The sequence below is a fragment of the Numida meleagris genome, chromosome Z, assembly GCF_002078875.1.
Source record: "Numida meleagris isolate 19003 breed g44 Domestic line chromosome Z, NumMel1.0, whole genome shotgun sequence".
Lineage (NCBI taxonomy): Eukaryota > Metazoa > Chordata > Aves > Galliformes > Numididae > Numida > Numida meleagris.
In genome coordinates this window covers 65,834,608-65,854,037 of record NC_034438.1, presented here as the reverse complement: position 1 = coordinate 65,854,037, position 19,430 = coordinate 65,834,608, and the positions used below count along the sequence as shown (strand labels likewise).

Sequence of the window (19,430 nt, the reverse complement as noted above, 5' to 3'; positions counted from 1 at the left end):
TAGGACTTACAGCAGATTTTCAGCATCAGACAAGATGCTTTCTGAACTGGTATGAAATTTTATATGCACTTTTCATGGTACAAACAAGAACAAGACTTTTAAGAAGGCACATGGCATGTCTAACTCTAAGACCTAAAGGCAAAAGATAATTATATATGTCAACTACTCCTTGTCAGAAAATAAATCCTGGATATCTATCCACCTGATAAGCTTAAAACAGACAAATTTCCACATGCTGGTGAAGGGAACAGTCACCTGACAACCCAGTCGTTCCTTTCAAAACGGTTTTGGAGATCTGTGACTTAAAATGCAGATCTGTTTTTTTAACTACATCATCAAACAGCAGACTCAGTACATCCTGTTGTGAGCTAGATGGTATTTTTAATGATATTCTACAGAATCATGAGTAGAAATGAAACAAAATGAAACAGATCAGAAACTCGTTTCAAATTTATTTCTTTTGTTTTGTTAATAACTTATTGCTTACAAAGGAGATTTTCTATTCTGTTATCATCAGTAATAACTTTGGCTCATTGAAGGATAACTAGATTATCATGTTTCATATTGTACTAACAGATGCTGATGTGATATGACAGAGTAGGAAATGGCTTACGTAATATAACTTTCACTTTGCATTAAAGCTAGAATACTTCTTCTGTCTCTTCTGTTTAACTGAGACCTGTCACTGAATGTCAGTGAACAATGCATGATCTTATAATTGTGAATAAAATCACATATGCACTTAAATTGTGGAGAAACAAATTTAAGTCAAACTGGCAAGTTAAAACTCAGTTATATTTCAAAATAAAATCGCATCTAGCGGAGTTCATAAGAAAGGCAAAATTGTCACTGAACTGACATTAAGATGACAAAGTTGTCATACGTCTCCTAGTACAGTATGATCCTAGTAACAGAAAGCAAAATGCATTATGATTACAAACAAGAAAATGATGCTGAAATCAACATAAAGGTACTACTGAAAGAGGAGCACCAAACCAATCAATAACATTTTGTTTTAGGTGCTTCATTTCCAATTTAAATTCCAATGAAACAGCTTATTGTACTTGACTTTGTAGTGCACCAGTGTTGGGGGCAATCGCAAGAACAAGTACAGGTTGGGCAATGAGTGCATTGAGAGCCGCTGGACAAGCCTACAGGAAAGGTGGGGAGAGACTATTTATTAGGGATTGTGGAAACAGGACAAGGGGGAATGGCTTTAAATTAGAAGAAGGTAAATTTAGGTAAGATATTTGAAAGAAATTCGTCATTGTGAGGGTGGTGAGGCCCTGGCACGGGCTGCCCAGAGAAGCTGTGGATGTCCCACCCCTGGAGGCATTAAGGCCAGGCTGGATGGGGCCCTGGACAATCTGATCTGCTGAGTGGCAGCCTTGCCTATGGCATGGAGTTTGGAACTCAATGGGCTTTAATATTCCTTCCAACACATTCCATGATTCTATGATTCTATATTTTTCTTTTCAGGAAAATTAAATCATTACACGTTCTCTGAACAGAATCAAAAAGAAGTGAAGCATGGGAAAGAACTAAAATAAATGAAAATAAGCTTGAAGGTTTGGGTATTTTTTGGGTATGTGTTCAGTAGCATAAATTCTATTGCAAAATATGAGGATATTTAAATATGTACATATATATATTCTCATTTCTGTTTTATTATGTGAGCAGTGTTCTGTAAACATATAATAAATAATACTCAAATGAAAATGGTATTATTCCCTGCATGGAATCACTCAAAATATTCACATTTCCAGTAAAAAACCTTTGCATAACTAATTTCTTCCACAACACTATCATCGCTGCCATAACCATGCCTTATAGCTATTTGCTCATATAAATATAATATGGGAAGATTGGCTGGATACGTTGGCCAAGCAGAGACTACAGATAACAATAACCATACACTCCACAGTGTCTGTGCTCTGAGCACCACTGCACAAATACACAGCTCTTACTTGTGCCATGAGTGTCTGCACCAGAAGAAGACTGAAGCTGCCAAATAAAAGGTTATGATGCAATTTACAGTAGTTGATATGACACAATATACTTATCAGAGGAACAAACACCATCTGCAAAAAAATGAAGCTCTTACAATTTTAAAACTTCTATGCATGTTGTTTTAGTCTTGCAGCAAGGGAAGATCCAAAGAAACACAAACCTGCATTACTCCTGATACATTTCTTAAACTTTACATTATCCTTAATTTTATATTATGCCTCTCCATCATACTTGAAAAGTAATGGTTGTCAGGCAAAGCCCCTGGTGACTGGAAAGAGGGAAACAACCCAACCATTTTTAAGAAATGGAGAAAGGAAGATCTGAGACAGTCAGCACAGCTTCACAAAGGGTAGACTGTGCCTTACAAATCTGGTGGCCTTCTATGATGCAGTGAATGCATCAGTAGACAAAGAAAGAGCAACTGCTGTCATCCACCTGGCTTTCTGCAAGCCCTTTGATATGGTCCCACACCACACCCTTATCTTAAATTGAACAGATATGGATCTGAATTCTGGATTATTGAGTGGATCTCAATAACTGGTTGGATGGCTGCAGCCAGAGGGATGTGGTAAACAGCTCTATGTCCAGCTGGAGTCTGGTCACAACTGGTGTCCCCCAGGGATGCATCTTGGGTCTGTGGCTCTACATTTTTATCAACGACATGACAGTGGGATTGAGTGTATCTTCAGCAAGTTTGCTGATGACACCGGGCAGAAAGTGATGAACAAAGGTAAATGGCTTTAACCTAAAAGAGAACATTTAGATTGGATGTTAGGAAGAAATTCCTTAATCCAAGGGGGTTGAGGCACTGGAGCAGGTTTCCCAGAGAAGCTATGGATGCCCCAACCCTGGAGGCATTCAAGGCCAAGTTGGCTGGGGCCCTGGGCAGACTGATCTAGTGGATGGCAACCCTGCCTATGGCATGGATTTGGAATTGGATGGTCTTTATGGTCCCTTCCAATCTAAGCCATTCTATGCTTCTGTGATTTTCCTAATTAAACAGAAACCATTTCTCATTTAAAGATTGTTTATAATTATTAATATATATTAGATCAGTTTCATTTGCTTGGAGAGATAGTTTATATTGCTAACCTTAACACTGTGTTCCTCTGCATAAGTTTGCATCCAATTTAACATCTGACTCTGAAGCTCTGTTAGTTTGGGATTGGATTCGTGCTTTTTCTGGCTGCTGTATTGTACAATCTTCAGCTGCCTCCAGATATTATTCAAACAGGATTCTAAGATGTTTTTATAGATATCCTTTGCTTTAGACAAATATCCTGTTAATAAAACAACAAAAGATGTAATTGCTGAGACAAAAGACATTTGCTAATTTTTGGGAACTTAATCTACACATACACTAAAATATGTGAGGGTAGCTTGCACAAAAAAGCTGAACGTTTAATGGGTGACCAACAAGGAAGAATACTATTATCACTAAGCTTGTATGTAACTGCCATTTGTAAAACTGCTATACCTCCTGTAATGTCTACTATATGATTCCAGCTAGAGTTATACAAATTAAGTGTTTTGGAACTTTGTTATATTTAATTGGTATGTATGGTTTATACTAAAGAAGTTCCACTGTCCAAAGCTTTACTTGTCCTGTGTTTTCACTGCTCTGTTCCCTATTATTATAATTACTGCTCAGCTCTCAACGATGTTTTTTATAAAAAGGTGAACAATGCCAGGGTTATTCAAAAATGCATGAAGAAAAAATAGATCTAAGACAGTTATGTGATGAATCACCGCACAAAGTCATAACAGTAAATGAGAACTACAGGGCTTATATAGAACTCAATTTTCTGGGACCTTTTTGACTTGTGCAGTATCCTGTGGCAGGTGTTGCTAGGATAAGGATGGACAGGTGCTGTTCAAGATAACAGGGAGAAACTCCTCCTTTCTCTCCCTCCCATCCTCCTACTTTTTACTATAATAACAACAAAAACCAACTCTTTTTAGAACTCATATGTTCATTCTGTATTTTTCTCCCCATTTTTTATTGCTAAGAAATGATTAGGCAGATACAAATCAATTATTTTCCCAAAAGTTCAGTTTATGACAAGTGTTTTCAATTTTACGTCATTGAAGAAGCACTCTCCATCAAGGGATAATTGGGAGTAACTGAAGTTTGAAACTTGACGTAGTTTTCTCTCCTACAAACACAGAAGGAGCCTGATCTTAGGGCATCCAAAAAGCCACTAATTAATCTATTCTGGTAGATCTTTCTGAAAAATGACAGTACAGTGGGAACTTGAGAAGCATGGCATTGTGACTTCAGGCATAAAATTTGGCTACAGTGAATTTTTCAGATCCCAAATCTGAATAGAATAATAGCAGAGAAACACAAAAAGGTCATTGTGAATCCAGTGCTGAGATCTGGATGGTAAATTCAAAATCCCAGCCTTAGGATATGTTTGTTAGACAGTATTTAAGATTTTGCTTGAAATCGCCTTAATTTTAAGTACCTCTTTTTCAATGAACCTTAGACTTTTTAAGTGGAAATTGTTCCATCTCAGAATGTGCATTGTATACAACAAAGAACCTGTCACTTTTGCATGTTCCTCAGTTTCAACACAGAGATTCCAATTCAAGCTTGTCATTCACAGAGAAGTAAACACATTAGGTATGTAGAAGCTCATATAGATGTTTCTTGGGCAAATCCATGTAATAAGACAAACAATGGAATATTAGTCAGGAACTGAGCATACATAGCACCAAAGTACAGTCATTCATATCTAGTAATGTAACAGAAATAAGCAAGCAAAGGGACATGAAAAATCACATTGAAACTATACTAGAGGTTTACTGGTTGTCAGCTTACACAGTTTACAGACTGTAGAAAAAAAACACAAAAAACATGGAGATTCTAAGTATCATTGTTCACTAACAAAAACAGACCTAGTGCTGTGTCCAAGCCACATGTTAACAGAAGGTCTCGACCTGTCACCAGCAGATGCGCCAGAGCAGCGTGTCTGAACAGCATGATCTCTTTCTCGTCTACTTTACCTTTATAAAGAGAAGACTTAGGTGTTGTCTATATAACATTTCAGAAATTACACAATACATATGCAAGCAATTTAAAAGATGACCATATCTCAGAATTTTCCTGAAAAAAACAAGTTTTTTTTTTTTTTTTTTTCAAATGAACTTGAAAAGCTGTTCAAGAAACAAAAGGCTTTGATATAGCCTAACTTTTCTCATGTTATCTGATCCAGAGCAAGTGTCATATGGGGAAGCATTTCTGAAAGCTGTATAGGCATAGATGGTGTTTGCTGGAGGAGAGGAAAACAGTTCCTCTAAGTCTGACTTTAAATTTACACTGCCATAGTGATTTTAGTACGACAGTTTTCAAACAGACACAGAAACTTACAAATTTCCTATCTTTTGATCCTTCATACTATTGCCTCATCCGACTAGTAAACAGCAGGTTTTTGTATACTCTTCTCAGAAGTATTTTCCTTTCTGGGATTCACTGATACGGATATAGATTTCAGTTTCTCCCTCACATAGTGGGGAAACTGACTGCTTTTCTTTTTGAAGCTCCCTCGAATTAAAGTAACTCTGCTGATGATACTTTTATTATGGTAATCCTATAGATTACAGGCTGTCATCTTGCAGAGACCACTAAAATAATTTTTATCTTCTTGCTCATTTGCAATTTCATTGTCATTTTATTCTGTGAAAGACACATTAAGCCCAGAAAGCAACAAAGTTTAAACAGTTGAAGTTTGTCACAGAACTTGTGACATAATATACAGACTAGGCAGGTAGTAGACTGTTTGCTGTATTATTCTACTGCTATGAGTAATAAAACTAAAAAAAAAAAAAATAGCAGAATATTCAAAAGCTTTCTATATCTTCCTCAAACAGTCCGTATCTTGCTGTGAAGTTTCCTGTCCCTCTTATATCTATAGGATAAAGATCTTCTTTGATAGTCACAGATTTTGATAGGTTTTTTTTCTCATTCTACAGTTTGCACATACCAGAAATGAAGTTAGAAAGAAATGAAATCAGTATGATTTTTTTCCTTCTAATTTCTAAAGTAGGCTTAGCATTATTCATTTATTTTCCCTACTGTCACACAGATGTGAAAAAAATAGCTACCAAAAGAAACAACAAAAACATACAGACAGCTTTTCACTTCAAAATATCTAAAATGAAACAAATAATTTGACCAGTTTGACATGGAAGCAACATTCTTTAATCATATCTAAAATATTTTTAAATGAAATTCAATTAGAATACTTATGGCATTACAATATTTAAGTTAATAAGTGTAAGGCTAAAAAACTAGGATATATTATTTTAGAAATAAACCCATACAAGATGAACTGCTGAAACTTTGTTACTTAACACAGATCTGGAGCTGTGTGTCACCAAGTAAACCTATATTAGTACTGCAGATGAAACATTGACTTTTTAGAAACATACCTTCTTTAAAATGATCACATATCACCTTCTCCTGTTGTTTTAGGAAAAATCTTGTGTGATCAAATTTAATGCTATCAAAGCTCCAACTTACAGAAGCAAGTACACCCAGACTTGTCAAATCTTTTAAAGCAGAAGTGGCTGCTCCCTTCAAAAGACAGTATGCCTGGCATTGGTTTTCTGAATAAAAGAAAATGCAATAATCAAGTTTGGCTTCATGTACCAGACGATAATATTCAGAACACCTACCAAAACACAAAGAACACTTCTTCATGAAAGCTGTAACATTAACAGAAAAGCAAATGCTCGCTAAAGAGCCTTCTGGGTCACAGAATTAAGCTACTCCTCAAAGCAGGCAACTGTATTATTCCATCCATCTCATAAAGTGATCAAAATCCATGATGGATAGTTAGGATTTTCTGACTCCCAAAAAGATTGTACTATTACTTCACCGTTTAATTATCTTCTTCTACTCTGTAGCCTAAGCTTAGACTTAGCTGATTTAATGTCATTTGTTATGATAACTTCACCTTAAACAGCATTTCTCCTTCCTTGGCATTCAACTTCTGATGTCTTCAGCTAGCAAAGCCAAAGAAACCAGTTTCTTAGTGCTTTCACATTTTCATATCCATTCAGTCCTTAATAGCTTCTAGGTGGCTGCTCTGTAATTTCTTCTAAGTCATAACCAAGTTTTTGCGGTTAGAATCCTTGACAGAGCTGCTAAATGCTGAGTGAGTTGAAAGGAATGAACTTTACCACAGGAAAGATGGTGACATTCTTTAATACCCATTATCTTAATATGTTCATCATTATAATTGAGTTGATCATGTTAAGAAGATGAGAAGTCAGTGAGTCTTCTCCTCCAAGAATTTATTATTACTTTTCAAAGTACTTTCAGCTGACCTATGCAAATCATGTGATTTGGCTAGCTGATGACCTAGGTTTATTTGGTCAGAGCATTACTTCCTAACAATTAAAAAAAACTCATTAAACATCCTAAAAAAACTATTATGTCCAATTTTTAATTCTGTGTGAAAACAGGTCAGACACTATAGTATTTTGGATGCCCACTGTATAATTTAACACAGACATTCCTGCACTGATGTATCATTTTATTTTTAAAGTATAATTCTAGTCATCTATCTTGTTTCACCGTTAAAAAAAAAAGGGTAAGTGAATCTTCCTAACATCTATTTTGGCTACAGCCTGTTTTTGAGAAAGATTCCTTTCCACTGTATGCAAGGCCATCACAGAATGCATTGGGTTGGAAGGACTTAAAACCCACACAGTTCCAACCCCGTGCCATGAACAGGGTTGCCATCCACCAGATCAGGCTGCCCAGGGCCCCTTCCAACCTGGCCATGAATGCCTCCAGGGATGGGGCACCCATACCTTCTCCGGGCAGCCTGTGCCAGGGCCTCATCACTCTCTGAGTAAGGAATTTCTCGCTAATATTTAATCTAAATTAAAGCCTTTTCAGTTTAGAACTGTTATCCCTTGTTCTGTCACTGCATATGCTTGTAAATGTCTCTTTCTTCCTCATAAGCACCCTTTAAATACTGGAAAACCACAATGAAGTCTCCTCTGAGCCTTCTCTTCTCCAGACAGGAAAAACTCAGCATTCTCAGCCTTTCTTTGTAGGAGAGATTCTTCAGATCTCTGCTCATTTTGTGGTTCCCCTCCAAATTTGCTCTTACAGGTCCATGTCTTACTCGTACTGGGGGCTTCAGAGCTAGATGCAGTTCTGTAGGTAGGGCCTCACAAGATCAGAGGACAATTACCTGCCTCCATGTGCTGGTCATGCTTCTTTTGATGCAGCCCAGGGTAGTACAGGGTTTCTGGACTGCATGTGCACGTGGCCAGCTCATGTCCAATTTTTCATCTACCAGTACTCACAAGTCATTCTATGCAGGGCTGGTCTCAATCCTTTCATCCACAGATTTGTGCCATTGCTTAGGATTGCCCTAATCCAGGTGCAGCATCTTGCACTTGGCTATTTTGAAGCATGGTGAAACACACTCCATCTCAAGGACTGTAATGGAGTTGGGTGCGCTTTGTATGTGTTTACTTTGAGGCTGTAAAATATACTGGATAAATATCTTTTTTATATTTATCTTCCAGGAATGGTTCCTATCTACAACCCCTACTGTATGGCAAAACTGTAGTTCTCAGTGCATGTTCTTTGATGTAATGCCCTAAAAAAATACGACAGCAGGAGTTCACTGAGTAAGTCTCAGTCATGTACTAGATAAACCCATAGCAAATTGCTATTGTGTTGATGTAGTACAGGTACTTAGTTGAACTGTACCTGCCTCCCATTCTCTCATTTACTCTATGGAAAAATGCATATTTGTAATTTGAGAATACTGATTAACCTGAAGAGATTTCATGTCAGCTGACTTGGGTCAGACATAACTAAAAACCTGTACTTTTTGGTTTGCATGGGATTTGTCTTGGTCTTAAGTCAGAATTACATAGCCTGTTCTCACACCAATGTACATAAACATCCATCTCTTTTGAACATTATCAATCACAAGGATGACAGTAAGCTTATTAATTTTCATATTTGTCTGAGTGGCAGTTTCTAATATAAAATGATAATATGCTACAGTGCTATGCATCTGTAGTGCTACAAAGTACATCCAAAATGAGTATACCTGATGCTTGAATTTTGATGACGACTCTGCTGTCATTCTCTTGTTCTTTTTTCTCTGTTCTTACAGGCTCACAAACAGCACTGTCCTCTTTGTGCTCAGGTAAATGTAGTTCTTCAGGCTGTAGCACTGAGTCATTGAATCAGGAATAAACATTTTGATACAAACATAACAAGACCCTTTCAATGATTAAGAAAATTGTTCTGTAAATGACTTTATATGCAAAAAATCTTTTCAAATTAAGTAGCTTGTAAGACACAAACAATGTTTTCTTTTCACAAACATCTTTTTTTGCTTTTCATGGTCTCATATACTACTGAAAAAGCATTGAGACAGACCAAGATGTGACACTGTCAGGCTGCACTTCCCAGGAAGCGAGGCATTAACAAGTTCTCAGCCAGTGTGAGAGGAGATGCTAGATAATGAGCAAGTATGAATAGAAAGGATTAGATAACATCAGTGACCCAAAAAGAACATGGGAACAGCAAATAGCAGAAGAAAAATTTTCTTTGAAAAATTGCTTACTGAAGATAACATTTTATTCTGATCTTACAGCTACCTACTGCAAGTAACTAGTATTTTAAAGTCTTTTTCCTTTGTTCACTATAAACACTGATGCATGACCTCTATGCACTTCTGTCCACAAAGCTTCCTTTGGCAGTTCTATCTCTTATTTCAGAAATGGATTCTGACTGGTTGTCTCCTAAACACTGCCAATTATTTTTAGTTAAGAACATCAGTTTACTTAAAAAACAAACTGATCAAATAGAGATAAAAGTATAATTCAAAAAACCCTACATTTTAATTAAAAGTCCCCTTTTTAAAAAAAAAGCTAAATGAGGCTTACAATTGGATCAACAAATTGCTTTTACTTCTTTTGTCTTGCGAATTTTCTAAACCAAGTGTAATTCAAAGTGGGATCCTTAAAAAGTACACTAAACAAGAGAAACAAAGGAGAAATAGCCCTATGAGCAGTGCAAGTATTTCTCCAGCTAAATTTAGAATGACTTTTAATAAGGCTTTAATTCTTAGAAAAAAGTATACAATAATTTACACCTTTTTCGCATCAGTGTTTTTCACATTAATAACTATATATTTTAATGGGTTGTTTTTACATCAGACATAACAGATCTTTTACACTGGGGTCTACCTGTTAGCATGTATCTTTCTACAGTTTCATTAACCTAAAATTCCACAAGCTTATTACTCCCTGCTTGAAAGTGTAGAATTGAGTGCTTGCCTTTCAAAACATTTTTACTGGTCTTCATAGTAGATGCAGTTGTAGTCAGAATTCACTAGATGGTAGCATAAGGCTACACTTCAGATAACTTGCTCTAGTAGTTTTAAAAGTGAGTCTGCTGCTCGATAAGGCCATGAAAGTGTTGGGGTTTTTCTGTTGGTTTTTCTTGTGGGTTTTTTTTTGCATGTCTACCAGAAACTGCAAAAGATGAATTTCACCCAGGAGTAATTTGCTCAATAAGAGTAAAAATAACTTGTAGTTTAATAAATACCCTAATTCAATTCCACAGGAATTATTGTTTAAAATTTTTATTTAACATTATTTTTCCAGTGGTGAGACTTAAGTGAAACACAAATAAAAAGTTGGTGTCAAAAACTCTGGTACACAGCTCCAAAAACCAAAAAGAGATTTTTTTTCATATGACTATATCAGGAAAATAAATTTGGAAATATGTCACTGCCTCACAAAATACCCCACTCCTTTATTTTTTTTAAACAGATAAGGACTTCCTCCTACTTCTTTTCCCTCTCTTTCCATACCTGCAGTGCTCACTGTATAGCCTAAGCCCCTCTCATAAGCACTGTTATCTGCGAGAACAAAGCCGCCAATAACTTTTTTTTTCTCTAACACCTGTACTGTCTCATTATTTTCTGGGGCTTACCGAAACAAAAACAGTTCCAACAGTTCTTTTGAGAGAACGTTAACTCTTTCTCATTGTCTATGCTATGCTAATTCTACAAAAGCAAAAGTAAAAGTAATTGATTTCTCCAAAGAGGTCTGGAGACCTTATTCAGGACATAACAGAAAAAAGCATAGCTGAGACTGGCAGGGACCTCTGCGTCTGTCTGTTCTAACCCCTGTTCCAGCAGGAAGACCCAGAGCAGGATGCCTAGGACCACATCCAGGCCACTTTGGGGATCTCCTGGAGAAAACTCCACAGCATCAGGGCAGCCTGTGCCAGGGCTCCGACACCCGCACAGTATATAAGAGCTGCCAGATATTCAGATCTTCTGGATTACGTACCATTTGAAGTTACTCTTCAGAATAGGAATAAACTAATGTATATTACACTAAAAACACACATGCACACACACAAAAAACACCAAAAAAGAAAAAAAAACAACAAAAAAAACAAACCAAAGGAAACATAGAATCACAGAATCATAGAATGGTTTGGGTTGGAAGGGACCTCAAGGATCATCACGCTCCATCCCCCGTGCCACAGGCAGGGCCACCAACCTCTGTATCTAATACTAGGCCTAAAAAATCTAAAGAACAAATGATGTCAAGAACCTTAGATTAAAATTTAACTACATTAAAGATCTTAAAAATTTTAACATTGAACTGAAATGTTTCCCCCATAATTCTACAAACATGAACTACCAGCATCTATGGTAACTGGCATTAGAAAGCAGTACTGAAAATGGAATAATAGCAGAATAAAATGATTCACATACCTTTTTCAGGACTCTCTACATCATTCTTCTCCTGTCTTTGAGTGATTGTGTGTTTACACCTTAGCATTATAAAGTTGTTCAGATCAGAATCATCACTGTCCCATTTTGAATCAAGTGTGAATGATGCAGGCTTTTGACCCTCAGAAAAGCTATGTTGTTTAAAAGGCACGTCTCTACAGCTGACAGACACAACTGATTTGTCTGTCTTCTCTTCTCGGTTTAAGAAATAAATAGGCTCCTCTTTCTTACTCTTTTGTATATTTCCTCCAGTAACATTTTCCAGAGATGTATTTGTTCTATCTATTTTGAGAGAAGATGCAGCATTTATAGGCAGGCCAAAGTGCTGCATCTTGGTCTGAGGTGACGTGCAAAGATCAGTTTCTTCATCCATCTGATGTCCTTCAGCAGAAAGCAATTCCTGATCTGACATGGAATTCCTCTCTTCAGGCCATCCTGAAAAAAAAATTTGATTTCTCTGCTGTAATGCAGATTTTTTTTTTTTAATTGAACCTAGTTGAAGTAAATTACTTTGGATTGAAAGCATTTTTGTATTTCCTCTTTCTGTCTTCCCAGATTGATAGAATTTGATTTTAGAAAATTTGTACTGATTACCTCTATGTCAAAATATTCAATTCTGAGAATCAGAAGGCCATGCTACCGTTTTGTTAAGTTATCAGTTTTCAAAAGTGGTGCTTCCTGCTGTAAGGTTTCTAAGAAGTGGGATACAACACATTTGACTGGGAAGAAAGACTAAGAGCTTAAAATAATTGTTTTAAGAGAATTCTTAGCGAATTCCTTTAAAAGGAAAAGGAGAAGTAAAGCACGCAATTGCTACCTTCTGCAAGATATACTTCACTAGAACTTTGAAGTTTTGCACTGCTGCAGCTAAATATTTATAACTAAATATTTTCCAGTATGTAGAAATAACTTTAGGGGCAACATTCTTTCATGAGCTGTGCCTATTTGTATCCCAGTATACAATGGTCCTGGCAGTCCTTGGAGTTCTACAACAGTAACTGCTGCCTTGTAGTCAGGCCATAGTTATACTACAATATACACATATATATATGTTTGATTCTAAATATGCACAGTGATCCATTAGAAATTTTGATATTTATCAGTTAGTCACATACAAAGCTATAGCCAGCATAAAAAAATTCTCAGTAACTTCACAAAAAATAATGTTCACTGTACCATACACTCTTACTGGCTTTGTGCAGATAGGACTATATGAATGTCTGTTCCATCGTAGAATCATAGAATTGTTTGAGATGCAAGGCACCCTTTAAGGCCATTGAGTCCAACTGCCCAGCAATGAGCAGGGATACCTACAGCTCCATCAGGTGCTCAGAGTCCTGTACAGCCTGATCTTTAATGTCAGGGACAGGGCATTCACCACCTCTCTGGGCATCCTGTTTCAGTGCCTCAGCATTCTTATTATACAAACTTCTCCCTTATATCCAATCTAAATCTCTTTTATTTGGAAACTATTTCCCCTTGTTCTATCACAACAGACCCTGCTCAAGAGTCTGTCCCCTTCCTTCTTTAAGCTGCTCTTTAGATACTTAAATGCCACTATCAGGTCTCCCTGGAGCCTACTCTCCTCCAGGCCGAAGAGCCCCAGCTCTCTCAGCCTGTTCTCATAGGAGAGGTGTTCCATGCCTTGGGATCACTCTTGTGGCCCTTCTCTGGATATGCTCCAGCAGCTCCATTTCTCTCCTGTACTGAGGACTCCCCATCTGGACACAGTGCTCCACATAAGGTCTCACGAGCAGAGAGCAGAGGGGCAGGATCACCTCTCTCAACCTGCTAGCAATGCTTCTTTTGATGCAGCTCAGGATACGGTTGGCCTTCTGGGCAGCAAGGGCACTCTGCTGGCTCATGTCCAGCTTGCCATCTACCAGTACCTCCAAGCTCTTTTTGGCAGGGCTGTTCTCTATCCTAGTGTTTCACTGCTTGTACTGATCATGAGGGTTGCCATGACTGAGGTACAAGACTTTGCACTTGGATATGCTGAACCTGAGGTTCACCTGGGTCCATTACTGATGCCTGTCTAGGCCTCTATGATTGGCATCCCAACCCTCAGGTGTGTCAACCACACCACACAGCTCGGTGTCATCCACAGACTTACTTATGACAAAAAAATGTTTATCAAAATATTCCAAATCAAAATTACTATTTCCAAAGGAATTCTTCTGCGTAGAATCATTGAATAATTATCTTAATGGAAAAGACCTCTAAGATCATCTAGTCCAACCACTACCCCATCACCAACATGCCCACTAAACTATGTCCTTAAGTGCCATGTCTACACATTTCTTGAACACCTCCAGGGATGATGACACCACTACTTCCCTGGGCAGCTTGTTCCAATATCTCAGCACTCCTTCAGAGAAGAAATTTTCCCTAATACCCAACCTGTACCTCCACTGGTGCAACTTGAGACCATTACCACTCATCCTACATCACTGTCACCCAGGAGCAGAGGCCAACTCCCATCTCGCTACAACCTCCTTTCAGAGAGTTGTAGAGAGCAAAAAGGTCTCCCCTGAACATCCTCTTCTTCAGACTGGACAACCCCAGTTCCCTCAGCTACTCCTCAAAGACTTGTGCTCCAGGCCCTTCCCTTCTTTGGGCACACTCCGGCACCTGTTTTTTACCCAACGAAGAGTACACCTGTTCAAGCTATGGGCTGCAAGGTATAAAACCATTTAGTTTAAAAGTACTATGGTTGACAGAAGTTACATTTCATCAGCATACTTTTAGAAAAGATAACTTTGTGTATTTAAACATTTTTGTTACTGCAAGATGTTTTAAGTTTCTGAAAGTATGTCTTAACTACAGCAGTGTTTCTGCTTCATAGTGTTACAAAACATTTTGTTCTTGAGACCAAAAAATCTTTAATTTCCATCCTTCCTGGAAGTATGTAAATGTCCCCGTCTTTCTCTGTATCTATCTTTGCCTTTTTTACCACTGATTTATTTCTTCTAAAGAAAATACTTACTTTCTAACTGATGTGCAGAAAATTGTGTGAACGTTTCTACTTCTGTAGAAAGCCAACTGTTTGTATTACTGGAATCCCTCTTTAATTGCTCCAAAGTATCAACGCAGACCAGATCTAATCCCATATGAAGCCACCAGTCCTCCTCTAGTGAGATAAGCATTGGTGTTTCTACATCAATTGCCAGCATTTTCTTTAGTTCTGTGACAGAATGGTGCTGATATTCAAGCTTAAAGCTCTGATGCTCTACAAAAACAGAAAGCAGCATATAATATTAATAATTAAGAAAGGAAAGTAAGCAGAATGTCATTTTGGAAATGAAAAATACCAGGTACTCATGACGTGTGTAGTACACATATCCCTTGGTTTTATTTTTGTTAGTGTCCATTATGAGACTTAAAAGCAAAGCAGGTACTAGTAATGAGTATTCTGGTGCTGCCAGAAATCACTGTAGCTTTTTTTTTGTTCCATAACATGAATTCAGTTCTTGTCAAGTTAAATAATTATTTTCCATTTTCAGTATTTTTCTATAGCTTGATAGATATTTTTAAACATTATTTTAGGTAAAATCGCATCCAAAATAGAATTACTGTGATAGATTTTATTACTAAGTTTAAATTACTTCACTTCTTCAATACATTTAGTAGCAATGAACAGAACATTTTGTAATGAAATGAAACTCTTCATTCAAATTATCTCCATGGAAGGATACAAGACATACTAAATTCTTTGTTACCATATTGTTATTATTTATGTTTACTAAAAAAGTTAGGTTAACCGAACCAGAGAGTTATGTTAACACGGTAAACCTCAGTGGCTCAAAAGACATGTTTCGTATTATAAAATTATCTTTTTAGCTGCACTTTCCCATATATGTGGAAATGTTCAACATCAGTTAGAACTTCACTATTTCCTTACCAACAAGTAAAAGGCAGCTCACATTATCCCAGTACTTCTCTGACTGCCATACCAAAGAGTCCAAGTATTCCCTACAGGACTCTGTAATCAAAATACTAAGAAGAACATAAAAGAAGACTTAGAAGTTAGAAGTTTAGCAGTATTATCTGTTGAATTTTAAAACTGTTTGTTTTATACAAAACTACTTCTAAAGATACACCATCTCTCCAAATCTCATGTTCATGCACTCATTCATTAAAAATATTTTTTCGTGCACATAGAACGTCATTTCATGCAACACCACTGTAAGAAGGAAGATGTGGGAGAAGATGCCAAGTCTGTCTAATGAAGCCAAGTGGCACTGAATGAGAATTCTCTCTAGACTGCACCCCCTTCCAAAAAAGGTATTTAAAGCCCTTCTGCATATGCAAAAGAGATAGCAAAACAAAAAACGTTAGTCTTACAAGAAGATAAAATGGAAAGGATGAAGCCATCCTGATCTCTGTCAGTATGAAAGGGCTTAAATTCCATTTCTGTGTATCCTCAGACCACAGAAAATATTTTCTTACTTTCTCCAGAATCTCTTCTAGTAGGTGAAACTTGGTAAATCTATATACTTGCTATATGTATAAATATATATACTGATACACATACATACATCTATATATATAAATATTTACTGTTGCCTATTCCAAAAATGAGAATGGATTTTCAGTCTACCAAGTCTCCCAGGAGTAAGAGGTTTACCATAGGAACTGTGGTTTCTTTTTTCAAGCTCTGTTGAAAAAGGCCACAAATAAAGATAATTCACATTGTTACACTGTAAGACAAAATATGTATAATTGTCTCGGTGCACATCACTACCAATTCACAAATAGTCTAAAGCCATTTTTGCACTAATTTTAAGGATTTGTGATTTAGAGTATTTATGACAGAATTTATTGCTATAAAGTTTTCATTACCTGTCATCAACAAGAAGATTAAGTTCTTCTTGAAGTCCTACACATAGAAAATTCACCTGCGATCTTTGTTGTTTGCACGGAGGAGTTAAAGGTACTTCCATTTCATCTTTCAGATATGAGATGTGGTTGGCTAGAAAATGTATAAAACCCCACCCAAACCAAACAAAAATCTAATACAGTTCACAAGGCTTCAAGTGAATGAAACATGCAAGCTTAGAAATTTTACACTGATGAAGTTCTGCATTAACATTCATAATTTTTTAATGGGATAATCCACTACATCAGCAATAAAAAACAATTAAGCATACTTCATATTTAATTCCCAGACAGTTCAGAGATAATAATGTGTAGAGGTTACACGTCCTTACTCATTCTGTAATGTAATTCTGGCTACCTACTCTTTTGATGTAAGATAATGCTTAGGATTAAATCACCAGGTATTATGGCTGAGGTTTGAAGTGAAGTGATGACCACTGTTGGCATTCTTAGTTCCCACATAAGTGAAGCTATTTAGATTGGAGAGATCAGACAATTTTCTGGTGGTGGTAACAGCGCACATATAACTGAATAGACCCAGAAAATTTAGGAACAAAGTTCAGGCTTCTAAAGATGGAATTACATTTTCAAATAGAGTTAGTTCTCATTTTAAATTATAGGTTTGACCACTGAAATGAATCACAGCACCATTTTCTAAAAGCAGTATATAAACAAACATGCTTGTTACTAGCACGTCAGTCATTTTTCACAACCTTTTTTTGCTAATCATATTAAATATGAATATTTTAATGGATTATTTCTTTCAATTAAAATTTTACACAGAATTTGCAACTTGGCAGGTTTTCAGTACAATTCCATAAACATTGGAGGTCTACATGATCGGCCTGGTATTCATCTCACTAGCTCTCTTCTAATACTGTTGCTAGTTAAGTTTGTCCAGAAAGCAGAGGTCACAAAAATCAAACAAACAAACAAAACCAACAGTTCTTCCATATTCTGGAAAAACTAACAACCAGAAAAAATTGGAATTAAATTAGTGTCTCCATGTGGAAAAACATTTGTAACAAATTCCCTATTCATTCCAACAGGCTGTAAGCAGCTGCAATCACCATAAGCACATTGTTAGGCCAACTGGCATTCACTGATCTATGAATCAGCCACCTGCACAGCTGCTTGCAGCTGCTCCTTGTCCAAACTAACAAGCAGATTGTATGGCAGGAAGGATGCAGGATAGTGATAGGAAGCCAGAGAATAAAGTGTATGTTGAAAAGTAAGAATTTAAAGTTGTTACAAAAGAAACAGACTTCCAAATAATTTCTTTCTCACTTAGAACCAAAAAAAGCTGAGTGAACTTCACCTGTGAACTTCAGCTTCACTAATTTCTTTTTTGTGTTGAAAAACAAATTTAACCATTTTTCTTGAACAGGATAGGAGCTTATCTCAGGACAGCAAAATTCCGGATACAAAGAAAAAATATTTCTCCTTTAGCAATACTGTTTGTATTCAATCTCATATAATTATTCTGCCCTTGAGACTGGAACATTTTGACCCACTACATTAGCTAAACACTGCCTACGCTTAGAGTGCTATTTACTTTCTAATAAAATAAAAAAACGAGTGAATTCTCTTGACTCTCATCTCCTTTATCAAAAAATAATCCCCATAGCTAGCAGGAGAGGTTGGTAAACAACAAAATGTTGATTAAAAAAATGCCATTATTTTATGACTGGTTCTTCTTGGAGCCTAGGCAAATATACTGCACTTCTGTTAACTCATAAACAGCAACATTAAGAAAGAGGAGGAGAATTCTAAGGTTTCTCTGTTGAAATTTGACCCCTGATAGACGAATATTCATTAGGAAACAGTTTCTTAGTAATGCAGTTGGGTTTGCACATGCCAAGCCTACAGATCTGTGAACATCTTTAGAAGAAAGAAAAAATAAAAGAAAGACATGTAAGCTGTTTGTGCCCTAGTGGATGAATCTTGCCTGACTCAATAGCAGATCTCAGCCAGCAAATTGGTAACAAAAATTAATGATGTCACTTTCTTTTAAAAAACAATTCAAGATGTTTTGCCTACTCATTTATACTGGAAGAATAGACAAAAACCTAGGTAAGGCCATAGCCAACTTGTTATTACTGTATACATGAGAGTCCCAAATTTCTCAAACAAACTGTACTTCAACTCCTCCTGCTTACCATAAGCACTTCAAGAGCAGGCAGCTACTTTAGTAGGTTCAGATTAAAGTTAATCGTGTGAGGCAATAATCTCCAGAGCGAAAATAAGTTTAACTTTGTCTTGGTGAGAAAACATAAAAGCTCAAGGCAAGCCCACTGTACACGAGCTACTTTGAGCAGGTATGATTGCTCCCATCAAAATCCCACTACAACACAGTGTCAGGAACATGATGCTATTAGTCTGAAGGAGAAAGACATTAGTCTTCTTTAAACCATATTAAAAGTGAGATAAAAAGAGGGTTTTGATCTGAAGAAAACATAGAATCACTCAAGAATTTTTATAAATGCTGGATGGAACATGAACATCACATGAACATGTAGGAGAATGCTGCTATTGCCCAATACAAAAATGGGTAGACTTTCTGCAAGATAGAACATACGTTAGAGTGAGAAACTACGGAACCATAGAATCACTAGCGTTGGAAAAGACCTCTAAGATCATCTAGTTCAACCATCCTAATCGTTATTCACCAAAATACTGTTTAATCAAGTATTGCCACTTTCCCCAGGTCACAATGACTTTCAAACATCACTTTCTGTCCAG

General features: G+C 36.7%; 1 protein-coding gene across 1 annotated transcript in view; it reads right to left on the bottom strand.

Moving 5' to 3' along the window:
• The window catches only part of CZH9orf84 (chromosome Z C9orf84 homolog), a 50,949-nt gene that overhangs the window by 16,644 nt on the left and 14,875 nt on the right, over positions 1–19,430 (bottom strand). The window contains exons 10-17 of the mRNA XM_021381422.1: positions 16,653–16,782; positions 15,712–15,806; positions 14,797–15,039; positions 11,793–12,245; positions 9,099–9,224; positions 6,445–6,621; positions 4,912–5,019; positions 3,103–3,290 (exon numbers count right to left, since the gene is read on the bottom strand). Of these exons, the coding sequence (XP_021237097.1) occupies positions 3,103–3,290; positions 4,912–5,019; positions 6,445–6,621; positions 9,099–9,224; positions 11,793–12,245; positions 14,797–15,039; positions 15,712–15,806; positions 16,653–16,782 (1,520 nt within the window). The remainder of the gene's footprint in view (positions 1–3,102; positions 3,291–4,911; positions 5,020–6,444; positions 6,622–9,098; positions 9,225–11,792; positions 12,246–14,796; positions 15,040–15,711; positions 15,807–16,652; positions 16,783–19,430) is intronic.